The sequence below is a fragment of the Salminus brasiliensis genome, chromosome 12, assembly GCF_030463535.1.
Source record: "Salminus brasiliensis chromosome 12, fSalBra1.hap2, whole genome shotgun sequence".
Taxonomy (NCBI): Eukaryota; Metazoa; Chordata; class Actinopteri; order Characiformes; family Bryconidae; genus Salminus; species Salminus brasiliensis.
Window position 1 is genome coordinate 37,638,116 of NC_132889.1, and position 15,459 is coordinate 37,653,574.

At 45.6% G+C, this 15,459-nt stretch overlaps 2 protein-coding genes and 2 non-coding genes across 5 annotated transcripts in view; all 4 read left to right on the forward strand.

The window, feature by feature from the left end:
* The window catches only part of rpl27 (ribosomal protein L27), a 404,812-nt gene that overhangs the window by 111,401 nt on the left and 277,952 nt on the right, over positions 1 to 15,459 (forward strand). The window lies entirely within an intron of this gene.
* rpl3 (ribosomal protein L3) lies at positions 2,550 to 7,447 on the forward strand. The gene is made up of 9 exons (XM_072693634.1): positions 2,550 to 2,595; positions 3,301 to 3,493; positions 3,946 to 4,114; positions 4,749 to 4,884; positions 5,532 to 5,718; positions 5,978 to 6,138; positions 6,263 to 6,364; positions 6,544 to 6,759; positions 7,304 to 7,447. Exons 1-9 carry the CDS (start codon positions 2,593 to 2,595, stop codon positions 7,346 to 7,348), a joined length of 1,212 nt encoding a protein of 403 aa, XP_072549735.1. The 5' UTR covers positions 2,550 to 2,592; the 3' UTR covers positions 7,349 to 7,447.
* LOC140574610 (small nucleolar RNA U83B) lies at positions 5,816 to 5,909 on the forward strand. The gene has a single exon (XR_011980756.1). It is a non-coding gene; the product is annotated as a small nucleolar RNA U83B (small nucleolar RNA).
* LOC140574604 (small nucleolar RNA SNORA54) lies at positions 7,095 to 7,229 on the forward strand. The gene has a single exon (XR_011980750.1). It is a non-coding gene; the product is annotated as a small nucleolar RNA SNORA54 (small nucleolar RNA).

A 15,459-nucleotide genomic window follows, 5' to 3' on the forward strand; every position in this document is an offset into this window, starting at 1 on the left:
CACTGACTTTATGTTTATTTGGGTTTATTCTAATGTTCTATAGAGTTAATTACAGGTAGACACTCTCACTGACTTTGTTTATTTGGGTTTATTCTAATGTTCTATAGAGTTAATTACAGGTAGACACTCACTGACCACTGACTTTATGTTTATTTGGGTTTATTCTAATGTCATATAGAGTTCATTACAGGTAGACACTCTCACTGACCACTGACTTTCTGTTTATTTGGGTTTATTTTAATGTTATATAGAGTTAATTACAGGTAGACACTCTCACTGACCACTGACTTTATGTTTATTTGGGTTTATTCTAATGTTATATAGAGTTAATTACAGGTAGACACTCTCACTGACCACTGACTTTATGTTTATATGGGTTTATTCTAATGTTATATAGAGTTAATTACAGGTAGACACTCTCACTGACCACTGACTTTATGTTTATTTGGGTTTATTTTAATGTCATATAGAGTTAATTACAGGTAGACACTCTCACTGACCACTGACTTTATGTTTATTTGGGTTTATTTTAATGTTATATAGAGTTAATTACAGGTAGACACTCTCACTGACCACTGACTTTCTGTTTATTTGGGTTTATTTTAATGTTCTATAGAGTTAATTACAGGTAGACACTCACACTGACCACTGACTTTATGTTTATTTGGGTTTATTTTAATGTTCTATAGAGTTAATTACAGGTAGACGCTCTCACTGATCACTGACTTTCTGTTTATTTGGGTTTATTCTAATGTTATATAGAGTTAATTACAGGTAGACACTCTCACTGACCACTGATTTTATGTTTATTTGGGTTTATTTTAATGTTATATAAAGTTAATTACAGGTAGATGCTCTCACTGACCACTGACTTTATGTTTATTTGGCTTTATTGTAATATTATATAGAGTTAATTACAGGTAGACACTCTCACTGACCACTGATTTTATGTTTATTTGGGTTTATTCTAATGTTATATAGAGTTCATTACAGGTAGACGCTCTCACTGACCACTGACTATGCTTACTTGTTTATATATATATATATATATATATATATATATATATTATATGTGTGTGTGTGTGTATATAGCAGTGCTTCCCAACCCAGGCCTTATCCAGCACAAGTTTCACCCATGCCTTCCCTCCTTCCAGCACACCACCAGATCCAAATCATCGGCTCATTAATACGACCTCCCTGAAGTGAGTGTGTTGCAGCAGGGCAGTGGGGTCGTTCAGCAGTAAGGCTGAGAACCTGTGAACGGTCAGTTCCCGAAGCTGGTGGAGGTGTTACAGCAGGAAAAACTGGCAAATTGAAGAATCTCAGACAATGAGAACCAACTGCACTGTGGTGTTCTAGACGACTGGGTCAGAACGTCTCCAAAACATCAGGCAGGTCTTGTGGGGGGTGTTCCCAGTATGCTGCGGTCAGTACCAAGGGGGCGCAACAGGTGAACCCGTGACAGGGGTACCGAAGGCTCATTAAAGCTCATGGAGGGCCTGCCTTACAACCTAAAGGATTTACAGGTTGCAGAGGTCTTGCAGAGTCTATGCCAGAGCTGTTTTGATGGTGTGAAGCGGGCCCTCATAAAATGGGTCAGGTGGGTCAGTGGTGGCTCAGCGGTTAAGGGCCCCAGCTGCTGCTGACCACTGGGCCCGGCAAGGGATCCCTGCCACTTTTGGGCCTTCGAGCAAGGCTCTTAACCCTGTGTGCTCTCCGGGTGCTGCGGTGATGGCTGCATGTGTGCTCACTGTCCCTGTGTGTGTTTGCTCACTAGGGTGGACGGTAAATATGGCTGACCTGTGTGTGCACCCCGTTCAACTGACGTGTGGTTGGTGCTCGAGCGTAAAAGAGTAGCTAAATAAATCCACTACAGGAACTTAAATATGAACATTTCGGCAGGTTTTAGACACTGAGTGTGTTAAACTGATGCCTCCCAGTGTGCAGAAGTGTGTGTGTGTGTGTGTGTGTGTGTGTGTGCAGAAGTGTGTGTGTGTATGTGTGCAGAAGTGTGTGTGTGTGTGTGCAGAAGTGTGTGTGTGTATGTGTGCAGAAGTGTGTGTGTGTGTGTGCAGAAGTGTGTGTGTGTGTGTGCAGAAGTGTGTGTGTGTGTGTGTGCAGAAGTGTGTGTGTGTGTGTGTGTGTGCAGAAGTGTGTGTGTGTGTGTGTGTGTGTGCAGAAGTGTGTGTGTGTGTGTGTGCAGAAGTGTGTGTGTGTGTGTGTGTGTGTGTGCAGAAGTGTGTGTGTGTGTGTGTGTGTGCAGAAGTGTGTGTGTGTGTGTGTGTGTGTGTGCAGAAGTGTGTGTGTGTGTGTGTGTGTGTGTGTGTGTGTGTGTGTGTGTGCAGAAGTGTGTGTGTGTGTGTGCAGAAGTGTGTGTGTGTGTGCAGAAGTGTGTGTGTGTGTGTGTGTGTGTGTGTGTGTGTGTGTGTGGAGGACTGTGAGCAAACCAGCGAGCCCCGCTGTTCTCCGCAACCGTTGGCGTGCTAGGGGACGCTGGTGACGCAACCACGCACAGACGCGCGCGTTCACGCTGCGGAGATATAAAAGGCTCGCCGCCGCCTCTGAACGTTCTCTTTCTCAATCGGAGACAACATGGTGAGTGTCGGGTGTGATCGTAGCGCAATCTGAAGAAAAGCTCAGCCATCCTTGCGTTTATACACATATAGCTAACTTTACTTTGTTGTATTATGTCTAATTAACATGTTCGGAGGCATATTTGTGGGTGAGATTTGTGTAGTTTGTGGTGATTTGGCCTGGACTGAATGGCGGCAAGTGGCTGTGCGCTCGTGTCAGCTTGGCAGTTATTTCGTCGTGTTTTTAAGCGACGTATTGAATTACGGTGCTTATTTGAGACTAATTTAAGACAGTTTAGTTAACTTAAATGTATTATTAATCTTTTTTTATGGTTTTATGTATAGAAAACATATGTATAGTCTTTGCGGCCTAGTTAGCTAGCTAGCTTGCATGTTGCTAATGGCTGCTGCTAACTAGGGCCTGGCGTGTTCCCCAGTTTAGGGCCAATATTAGCTAAAGTTTATAGTGGTTTAGTTTAAGAATTTGCTTAAAAAATGCATTAAATACAATCTGTGAACTTTATATTTCACAGATTGTTATATTTACACAATAAGCTACAGTATGAGCCTGTATGTGAGTCAATGCAGTCCTCTGGTTGGGGTCTACAGGGTAGCTGTGAGCCCAGTATGCCTGTACATGTATAATAATAATAATAATAATTATTATTATTATTATTATTATTATTATTATTATTATGTCATTTTTCCTTTTCCTTTTTCCTTCCAGTCTCACCGTAAGTTTTCGGCTCCACGCCACGGGTCTCTGGGCTTCCTGCCCCGCAAGAGGAGCAGCCGCCATCGGGGCAAGGTGAAGAGCTTCCCCAAGGATGACTCCAGCAAGCCCGTTCACCTCACAGCCTTCCTCGGGTACAAGGCTGGGATGACCCACATTGTCCGTGAAGTGGACAGACCTGGCTCAAGTGAGTTGAACTTGCCCGGCTATGGCATGAAACATGGCCTGGGACCTGTTTCTGTGGTTTGTTGGTGTCTGCCAGTGATGAGACCCTCGACGGGCGGACAGATGTGGGCCCAAAGCCCTTGCTGAATGTCGAGTACTGAGCGCAGTCTTGCTTGTGTGGCGTGGTGTAGAGCTGGGCCTGACTGGTGGGGTTCATTTGGCGCTTAAGCTTGGGTTTAATTAAGTTCACACACTGACTTGATTACGGTCCTAAATTAAGACAAGACCCTCTCTGTCGATTTGAGGTATCTAGTCATGGCTTTTGGGTGCCTGGTTCCCAGCAATGCCAAAGCTCATGTTTAGTTGAGTCGGGTTACAGTCTGGCTCAGCTCTAGTTGGGAGCTCTAGCCATTTATAGCTGGAGTTAAGCTTCTTGGAAAGCCGAAGCAATAATGCCTCAAACTTTTATTATAGAGGTCAACAAAAAGGAGGTGGTCGAGGCAGTCACCATCGTGGAGACCCCTCCCATGATCGTGGTTGGCCTTGTGGGCTACGTCGAGACCCCTCGTGGCCTGCGTTCATTCAAGACCATCTTTGCCGAGCACATCAGCGATGAGTGCAGGCGCCGCTTCTACAGAAACTGGTAAGTCTTGGGTTCAGGTGATGGCAGTATCTGCCTTGTAGCTAGGGGTAGGGGTGTAAACAAGAGCTCATTTTGGGTTTGGAACATAATTGGGTGCAGTTTAAGACTCAATATTTGTTCCAGAGTTGGTTTGCTTGAATTACCACCTTCAGATTTGAAAATATTGAAGCATTTTGTGCACCCTGAAATGGTCAAATGCAAAATTCTAGGCACTTGTTCAGATGCCATGATGGTGAATCCTGGTAAACCAATTCAGAAAGCTCAGATGTGACCTTTATTCCAAACATTACAAGTGTTAGAAATGGTGTACTGTTGGAGCTGAATGTTGCTGCCCAGTGTGAACACCCATGTTTCCCCTGAGCCAGTCTAACATGTCGGTATGGTGCAGCTCCGCTCAGGTGCCCCGTGCCCTGATGAGCTCCGGGCTCCTCTGGTCGGCGGAAAGGGCTCCTTAGAAGCCGAGCCACGAGCTAAAACAACCAAGAGCTGTTGATGCCCCCCTTGCTGAGTTGAGGATGGGCTAGCTGCTCTGCCCAGCCTTCTTCCTCTAACCCTGATGGGCTATGAAGGAGCTGTGAGCAAACCCGCATGTGCTTCTCTCCTCCCCTGCCCGTGCTCTGCGGCGCCTGTACAGGTCCAAGTCCAAGAAGAAGGCCTTCACCAAGTACTGCAAGAAGTGGCAGGATGATGAGGGCAAGAAGCAGCTGGAGAAGGACTTTGCTGCCATGAAGAAGTACTGCAAGGTCGTCCGTGTCATTGCTCACACACAGGTGAGTTTTTTTTAGTTGTGGGATTTGGTGAAATTTCAGGTCTTGTGATTGTACTGGACCTCAAATTGATGCAAGCTCCCTAGTGGTTAGCGCTGTTGGCCTTACTTGAGCAGTCAAGTTTGTCCTCAACCCTGTGGGCTAAACATGTAGCTGCACAGTACTGTGAAAAAGGTGGAGACACCCAGAAGAATGGAGGTTCCTTGGGGGTTATTTACTTTAACACTAATTAGAATGAATAGAAAATGGACCTTCCATCATGGTGATCAATACAACCCCTTCAGCTAACACCTGGGTTGGTAAATCACTGCTTTCTGATCAAATCGAGAGGGCTGGTGATGGTATTGAACACCTTCACACAGGGCAATCAGGAGCCAAGCTTTGTACTTCAGGCTAGCTCAAGAGTAATTGATTCCTTCTGCTGTGGTCTGGATTTTACAGTAAACTACTGCCTAAGCTATTAAATGCTTGGTTACCTACCTCACAGGCTTTTATATAGAGGGTCTGACTATGATCTAGTACTGTGAGTTGTAAAATTGTCTACACAGCTGGATGGAGTTAGTTTCAAAATATTTCCAAGTGTCCAAGAAAAACTGGAAAGCTGCACAATTGCAGGTCATTAAAACTAGCATTGTCTCCCTCCACATTAGATGCGCCTGCTGCCTCTGAGGCAGAAGAGGTCCCACCTGATGGAAGTCCAGCTGAATGGTGGCAGCATCTCTGACAAGGTGGACTGGGCCAGAGAGAAGCTGGAGCAGGCTGTTCCCATCAACTCTGTCTTCACCCAGGATGAGATGATTGATGTCATCGGCGTCACCAAGGGTCATGGCTACAAGGGTATGTGCTATCAGATTGGTGTATCATAAGGAGTAGATTAGAACTGATGTTGCAGATGGTTAATAAAAGCCATGCTTCATTTGTTGGCCACATGGCAAGTGTTTGGTGATGAAAAACATGGATCCAGCGTCAGGCATGGCGCCCGAAACGCATGAGGAAATACCCCATGCTGCCTTCCTTCTGAAAACACAAGAAATGCCTGCAGTTCAATAGCTGAAGATCCTTTTCTGTAGAGTTCACTTATCTTTATGTTCTGCAGGTGTGACGAGCCGTTGGCACACAAAGAAGCTGCCCCGCAAGACCCATCGTGGTCTGCGTAAGGTGGCCTGTATCGGAGCCTGGCATCCTGCCCGCGTGGCCTTCTCCGTTGCCCGTGCTGGTCAGAAGGGCTACCACCACCGCACTGAGATCAACAAGAAGGTGAGGGACTTCAAGTCGGTTACAGCTGTGTGGGGGGAGGCTCAGATGCCTTGCCATGGCTTTCTTTTGTGAAGGTGGCACCTCTGACTTTTTTTAAAAACATTTTTTTTATTTTTTCTCCTAGATCTACAAGGTTGGCCAGGGTTACCACACTAAGGATGGCAAACTGATCAAGAACAATGCCTCCACTAGCTACGATCTTTCCAACAAGAGCATCAACCCAATGGTGAGTTTTGGTGACCGAAATGTGCTCCAAGATCCAAGTCTTCAGAATTGGAGTTGCCTAAAGAAACATCAGCTCTCTCAAACTATTAATATTGGTTCAGTTAATGGCTGGTAGGAATGTACTGTAATACTACATTCTTTAAGAAGCTTCCCTTCAATATGTATTTGTCCTCTTCATAGGGTGGCTTTGTCCATTACGGTGAGGTGACCAATGACTTCCTGATGCTGAAAGGCTGTGTGGTTGGAACCAAGAAGAGGGTGCTGACTCTGCGCAAGTCTCTGCTGACGCAGACCACCCGCAAGGCCCAGGAGAAGATCGACCTCAAGTTCATCGACACCACCTCCAAGTTTGGCCATGGGCGCTTCCAGACTATGGATGAGAAGAAGGCCTTCATGGTGAGTAGAGTGACCGCTCCAGGGTAGGAAGGGATCCTGCTTAGTCATCCCTCTCCATGTACCAAGGCTTCTCATTCAGCCTCCCGAAGGGCTGCTGGGCCTTGGGTTGACTCTGACCATTACCTCAGCTTGTGACTCACTGAAGTGCTTGCTGTTCTTAGGAGGTTTTTGCACATGTCTTGGTATAACTATTTGAGGCCCTTATTGGCTTCCTTGGTCGTCTTATTACTTGCATAGTTTGGCTCAAGTAAACTCAGAGCCTTAACTTTCAACCCCATAGCTCACTACCTTGTACTTTGAGTCTGAATGATCCAGTCTAGTCCGCAGATCAAATGGTGCACTGTTCGTGACCTGTTTCAGAAACACAGTCTGAAATTTGGGTTCCATTCCAGTGCTAGATGAAAGTTCAGTGAGGCAGGGGAGTGGGGCTCTTCTGTGCATAGCTCCCTGTTCACTCTCTGGCAACAAACAACCAGAAAACCAAGCCATGATGTTGGGGTGAAGCTACAGCTCTTAACCCACCTTTTTCTTTGTTTCTTTACAGGGACCCCTCAAGAAGGACCGCCTTGCCAAGGAGGAAACCGCCTAAGTGTCCACCAGCCCGGCTCTGCCTGTGGGTTCATGAGTGGTCATGCACTGCAGAGTTATTTAATAAAAACGCCAAAAAAATCCTTTTGCCTTTTTCTTATTTGGGGCGTCATACAGATTATGGTCATACATGTGATATGCAGTTATGATTACATTTATGGCATTTAGATGACTCTCTTATCCAAAGTGACTTACAAGGTAACTCTTATTACAAAGGTGGGTCAGTGTAGTGCCCAAGGACTCTTATTGGTGTAGTGCAGCACAGTCACCCAGACCAGGAATCGAACCCCAGTCTCCCACATGGTGTGGTAGCTCCCTGGCAGGTAGTGGTGTTATCTGTTGCGCCACACCAACCACTTGATTAGTGGCTTTACAGTCTTTCTTGCTTCCTGAGTAGCTAGAAATGGGCATCAGGGTGGGTCATTGAACTGGCAGGGTCACAAGGTGCCAAGACTGCAACTCTACAGGGGTGCAATGGTTAAAGAAAGTCAATGTAAGGATTATATTCAAAGTTGAGCTTTTAAAGTGGCTCATTCCTTAAACTTGACCATGTGAAACTGCCTGATTTAAATTGTTAAAACACTGGAGATGTCAGATATATTTGATCCCTTAGTAGGGTCACTTTATGGGTCTGGGTTTTTTTTGGAGAGCACAGCAGGTGAGCGTCCTTGTAATTGGGTGAAGCCATAAAGAACTGTGACTTCCTCCTATTGAATTTAATCCTTCCTTGACTTTCTTATTAATGAAAATGCAGTGCCATACTAAAGCTCTTTCTACATGGAGTAGTCAGCTCTGCAGATGAGCATCTAGACACTAAAGCGTTCCTGCCTCTTGCTCTGCTAAGGTCCCATTACACTGTTCAGAATGGAGTTATCCCTATTCCGGTTGCAGTGCTATACTAGTTTTGGGTTTGCTCTGGTATGGAAACTGCTCCTCATACAGCAGGCGTGTGCTTTAATGTAGTATTTTAATTTACCTGTTCAGATTCACCACTTAATTGCAGTGAGTTAAGTAATTAATGGGGATCAGCCAGATATGACATGTCAATTGAGGCTTTTACAGTTTTATGGTGGTGTTTAATTGAAATGTTAGTTTCTTAGACTCATCCTGTTAAAATCTCATACAAGTGTGATCCTACATCCCATCTTATCCAGCTTTTTCTAACTGCCCTGTACTACAAATATGCCCTTTTTGTTGACCCTTAATGGCCTGGTAGGTTCTCTTCAGCAGTGCTTTCCTGAATGTTAAGAATATCAGCTATAGCCAATATTGGCTAATGTGCAGAACTGCAGAAAGTTGACCGTGTCTAGAATGACCATGTCCCAACCAGAAGGAAGTTTTGACCATCAGTACGAATATTAAAAATTATAAGAGAAATTTGACTTGAATTTGACTTATTTCAGCATAAGAGACTAAAACAATGGATGAAGGGGAAGAATGTTTAACAGTAAAACACTCAAGCACTTATTTTTAGCCTTTAACTAAATCTAAAAATGACATCTGACCTAAGAGAAAGTCTTTTCTCACCCCCTATCACACACTTGCTCAAAGCCGTTCTACCTTTATGCAAATGATATGTAAATCATACACGGCTCAATGCTGGAGGGCGTTAGGCAGCATGGTGCTAATAGGTTCGTGTCTACTATCTGCTCCAGAGAGTCCTATTCTATTGGCAGTGCTTCTCCACAGGGCCTAGACAAGCTGTGTGTGTGTGCATTTGCACATCTGTGTCAGCAATTAAGTGCAACCTAAAGAAGCTGAATGCATTTATTACAAGGGCTTTTTTATTAATGAGAGCATGATCCGATCACCATAACGGGTTCATGCCAGATGTTGTGTCTGATGCCATGCAGGTCATGAGGACGTCACTCGGATAGCTTGCTGTGTTGTAGTCCACTGTGGCATGAGCCCACCTTTCATTTTCAGTTCTGCCCAATAGGAGTCATCCTAACACAGCGAAAGCCTCCAGAACATCTCAGGCCCTCAAGACATCAACACCGGCCCTTGCGACATAACCAGAACCTCCCATTTGAGCAAGCCAGAGGCGGCCGTGGTGTTAATGAGGAGCCAGGCTCAAAGAAGAGGACGTCCTCCTCTTTGAAGAGATGCCACATTGTAACGGTCACTGGGGTTCGGCCCAGGCGACTGTGATGGCCACTCCAGGATCCTCCAGGACTTCTTCTGAAACCAAGCCTTGTGGACTTTGAGGGATGCTTGGGATCATGCTTGTCCTGTTGAAAGGTCCATTGACGTCCCTTTTTGAGAGGACACCACCTTGTAGCGCATGCAGGTATGCTGCTATCCTGAATTGTGATGGGTGGAGCGTGGGTGCTCCCCTGCCCAGTAAATGGTCTCCATTACCCCACACTGGCTGTGTCCTGTGGGTTGTCTCTGCAGAGGACAGGGCAAGTAGCTATCCACCGTTTCGCCAAAATGATTTAACCCCATTGGAAATTAGGTTTATTGGCACACAGTAATGTATATAATTCAGCTGTTTGCAATGAACCAATCACACAAGGCCAATTTAAATATCTCTACACAACCAATAGAACGAGAGCTTTCTCCACATTCAACAGGACCACTTTTAGGGACGACTGCAGCCTCAGAATCATTAACACCTTCCCTGCTAACATGGTGCAATCCCACCTATCAGGGTTCAAGTCAGATGACTGAATCCTCCAGGACTTCTGAGAAACCAATCACTGTCCAGCTTCCTCACAGCAGGCCGGATATTTTCTCCTTCCTGATGATTGATTGGCTGCAGGTTTCCAGAGCCATAGGAAGCGAAGCAGCCCCATGTACATGCATCTACATCAATCACTGGTCGAACTTCTTAAGTCCCTCCTTCTTACTGCTTCTACTGGTCTATTATAAATCTACATGTACTTGCATCTTCAACCATTGGTCAAACTGCTTAAGTCCCGCCCTCTTACTGCTACTATCGGTTTACATGTATCTGCATCTACATCAATCATTGGTCAAACTGCTTAAGTCCCGCCTTCTTACTGCTACAACTGGTCTACATGTACCTGCATCTTCAACCATTGGTTAAACTGCTTAAGTCCCGCCTTCTTACTGCTACAACTGGTCTACATGTACCTGCATCTTCAACCATTGGTTAAACTGCCTAGGTCCCGCCTTCTTACTGCTTCTATAGGTCTACTATAAATCTACATGTACCTGCATCTTTATCAACCATTGGTTAAACTGCTTAGGTCCCGCCTTCTTACTGCTACTATTAGTTTACATGTTCCTGCATCTACATCAATCATTGGTCGAACTGCTTAAGTCCCGCCTTCTTACTGCTACTATTGGTTTACATGTTCCTGCATCTACATCAATCATTGGTCGAACTGCTTAAGTCCCGCCTTCTTACTGCTACTATCGGTTTACATGTATCTGCATCTACATCAATCATTGGTCAAACTGCTTAAGTCCCGCCTTCTTACTGCTACAACTGGTCTACATGTACCTGCATCTTCAACCATTGGTTAAACTGCCTAGGTCCCGCCTTCTTACTGCTTCTATAGGTCTACTATAAATCTACATGTACCTGCATCTTTATCAACCATTGGTTAAACTGCTTAGGTCCCGCCTTCTTACTGCTACTATTGGTTTACATGTTCCTGCATCTACATCAATCATTGGTCGAACTGCTTAAGTCCCGCCTTCTTACTGCTACTATTGGTCTACATGTACCTGCATCTACATCAACCATTGGTCAAACTGCTTAAGTCCTGCCCTCTTACTGCTACTACTGGTCTACATGTACCTGCATCTACATCAACCATTGGTCGAACTGCTCAAGTCCCGCCTTCTTATCGCTACTATAGGTCTACATGTACCTGCATCTACATCAACCATTGGTCGAACTGCTTAAGTCCCGCCTTCTTATCGCTACTATAGGTCTACATGTACCTGCATCTACATCAACCATTGGTCGAACTGCTTAAGTCCCGCCTTCTTACTGCTACTACTGGTCTACATGTACCTGCATCTACATCAACCATTGGTCGAACTGCTCAAGTCCCGCCTTCTTATCACTACTATAGGTCTACGACGGACGAGAATGTGTCCTCTTTTTTTTCAGTGTCTCCCTAGCATCACCAATTAGCATGGTCCTAACTGGGATTGCCTGAATGCCTCACACCGCAGTGTGTGGAGGTGCTGGGTAATCTCTGATAGGCTTGCCGATGTGGTTCCTGACAAAAAATAAAAGTTTGTGGAGGCTCAAAGTCGGAGGCTCTGATGCTAGCTGATCACGTATTGTGAGGAAGAGCAGAATTAGCGCTAAACGCTGCTGGGTCAATGGTGGCCTTGTGGATACCCTGAGTCAGCTTTAGCCCTGGCCTTCAGGTGCTGGGTCGATAATGAACGCTGTACGCATGCTAATTAGCACTGTACTTTCACAAGGTTCCCTCAGAGGACAGAGAGTTGATTCTGAAGACGGCTTCAGAGGCCCTGACTGAATCTTTCAACTCGACCGCCCTTGGGAAAGTCCTGACGGGCTGGATAAGCATTTTTCTTTTATGAATAACATCCTGTTCCTGCCCTCATTTTACAGTAATATTTAATACACTACATGTTCAAATGTTTGTGGACACCCTTTCTAATGAATGCATCCAGCTGCTGTAAGTACTGTACGAGGTGCAAATGCACACACAAAGCTTGCCTAGGCCCTGTAGAAAAGTACTGCCAAAACAATAGGACTATAGTGAACATAAATCTATTGGCACCATGCTGCCTAATGCCAGGCACTGAGCTGTGGAGCTGTGCAACTGGAATGATGGACAGTGGGGTGATGATGATCCAACGTCCTGCTCTCACTAAGGCTGTTGGGTGCAACATAAAGTAGCTAAATGCATTCAATAGGAAAGGTGTCCACAAACATTTGGACATGTACTGTGTTTCTTGCCTAAACAGCTTCATAGTTCGTCCACTGGGTTGAAGAACATGCGATTCTGACCACTGGATGCTGGAAAAAAAGTGGCCAGTTTTTGTTCATGTTGGTGTCCTAACAACTTGGAGATGGTGCAGATAATGCAGGTGTGTGTGTGTGTGTGTGTGTGTATCCAGGGGGAGGAATTTGCCTCATTAAGCCAGTTTGTCCTCTCTGAACTCTCTGCAGAAGTGCTTCCCCTGCCGTTTCTCAATGTCTAGAAAAAACAACTTTCACACAGTCGTGTGTAAAAGTTTGGGCACCCCAAAAGTGTAATTGAGTACATCCACCAACCAGCCAGAACATTAAAACCACCTGCCTGACATTGTCTAGGTCCCCATTGTGCCTCCAAAACCAGTTGAAACACTCCTCTGAAGATGTCCTGTGGTATCTGGTAGCATCCAAATGGCCTTTACTAAAGAACCTTTGAAGAACCCTGTTCTCCATCTCCGTCTCTTTGCCTGATGCCAGTGGTCAAAGCTCCATTTGTATCTTGAGCACTTTAGGCTTCACTAAGTTCTTGGCTTGACCCATCATCCTTCTAGGTGGGTCAGACCTACATGGAAGACAAGCACCTTTTTTCTGTCCAGTCAGCTCTGCCCCATTGAGGCATGGACTCCACAAGACCTCTGAAGGCGTCCTGTGGTATCTGTCGTGAGGCGGGACCTCCATGGATATCCATTATTGAGCCTCGGGCAAGCATGACCCAGTCGCTGGTTCCTGGTTGTGCTTTCTTGGAGCACTTTTGGTAGGTTCTGACCACTGCATACTGGGCACACCCCTCAAGACCTGCCTGATGCTTTGGAGATGTTCTGACCCAGTTATCTAGAACATTCTGTATGACTCTTGTCACTTATTTACAACTCATTTGAACAAAGGTGTCCAAACCTTGTCTCTCGTTAAAGTCCTATATGGACAAAAGTATTGGGACACCTCTTAATCACTGAATTCAGGGGTTTCATTCAGTCTTGTTGCCACAGGTGTATAAAATCAAGCCCCTAGCCATGCAGTCGGCCTTTCTTCCACACATTAGGAAAAGAACGGGAGGTTCTGAAGAGCTCTCTGAACTCCAGAGTGGTTCTGTAGCAGCTGGTGAGATTTAGACCTTCCCTCCTAGATCTTCCTCCATCAGCTGTGAGTGGTGTTATTATTATTGAACAGTGGAAGAGTTTAGGAGGAACAGCTCACAGAGAGCAGCTCAGCCACCGAGTGTCTGTCAGACCACGTAAAGTTACAGAGCGAGGTCAGGGCCGAGTGCTGAGCTCAGAGCAGAGTGCAGAAAAGCCTCCAACTGACTCAGTAACTGCAGCAGAGCTCCAGACCTGCTGCTGCTGCTGGTAGAGCTGAGAGCAAAGGGGGACCAGCTCCATATTAATAATGCCTATAAGGTTAGAACGGGACGTCAGAAAAGCTCCTGTATGTGTGATGTGTAGGTGTCCCAATACTTTTGTCCAGATAGTGTTTGTGTTAAGATTGATGCCTCACTTGTTTCTGCAAGGCTTTGTGGTTTGCATATGAATAATGCTGGAAGCTACAGGCGTGTGGGTTAGAGCCAACACAATCTGTGTGGGTTAAACCATATAGAGCAAATTATATATATACATATATATGTGTGTGTGTGTGTGTGTGTGTGTGTGTATGTGTATATGAATGTGTTTGAGGGCCTTATAGGTGCATCAGACAGTGCTGCATCCGAACATGTTGGAAACTGGAGGCGTGTTTTCTGGGCTGAGGTGGGGTAGACCGTGCTTTTTGCTGCCTTGTGCTCGACTGCAGCCCCTTTGCTGCACTGTGTGATCAGTATTCTGAGCCTGTTCCCATGGACACGGCGTTCTTACAGCCGGCAGCCTCACCAGACTCCAGAGCAGAGAGCAGTGAGGACCGCCTCCCCATCTATCCACTAGAGGGCATCATGAGAACAACCGCAGTGCATCTTCATCAGCGTGCAGCTTACTGATGACTGAATAGGCATGGATGTACACAATCTGTCCAAAAGTATCCAGACGGCCCAGCTAATGAGGGAGTTTGGCTGCTTTGAGGTGCCACTATTGCTTACGCTAAAGAGAAAAGCACTGACCAATAGAACGGGACGCTCTGGAGCATCTGCGAGAAGGTCAGCGTGCCCTTAGTGGTGTAAAGCAGTGGAGCTTTGAGCAGTGGAGCTTTGAGCATTCTCTGCCATCCAGTACATTTGGGACGAGTTAAAGTACCTGAGCTCACTGATGCTCTTGTGTGGCTGAGGTCAATCAAATTCTACTTACAGCCGTGATCCAACATCTAGTGTAAATTCTAGAGCCTTCCTAGAAGACTAAAGGTGGTCCATGGTCAGGGGTCCCAGAAAGCAAACTGTCATAGTATGATGCTAGCCAGTGCAACCGCCCCTTGAGTTGGGATGAGTTGGGAATGAAGTGGGGTGGTGGCTTCGATTGAGCAGATGTCCCAATACTTTTGTCCATATTGTGTCGTCCAAATAAATCTAAATGAGTTGAGACCTGGCGCTGTTGTAGGATAGCCACAGGTCAGTTTGTGAAACGTCTGCTGTGCTAAAGCTGCCCTAGACAACTGTAAGTGCTGTTATTGTGAAGTGTCCGGGGGGAGCACTTCAGCATGACCTCGAGTCCTCGAGGACCTTTAAGTACTGGTAGCATCACGTGACAGGGTGGAGTCCTACGTGGTGGGAGTTGATAAGGAATTAAATGGTGGGATGATTTGGGAACAAGACACTCTATAAACTGTTATAATTTTTTTTTATTATTAGGATTATTATTTTGTATTCTTGCAAATGCCATGAGCCCCCCCAGAACCGCTCTGTTGGTGGTCTTTAGTAGAGCTCTGGCAGTGTCAACAATAAACAACAAACAACAAACAACAAACAAAACTGCAGGAATGAAATCAATTATAATAAATAATAGAACTGATCAGTAACGACAGTAAACTAACACTGGGAGCTGAGAGGTGATGTATTAGTGTTTTTCACTGTGTGTGTGTGTGTGTGCGTGTGTGAGTGTGTGTGAGTGTGTGTGTTCACTCTCTCTCTCTTATCTACATGTTTCTCTGTAGCCTCAAACGCTTCCTGACCTCAATAACTCAGGTGAGCTTTTGTGCACAGCTGCTAAAACACTCACACACACTCACACACACACACACTCACACACACACACACACACACACAC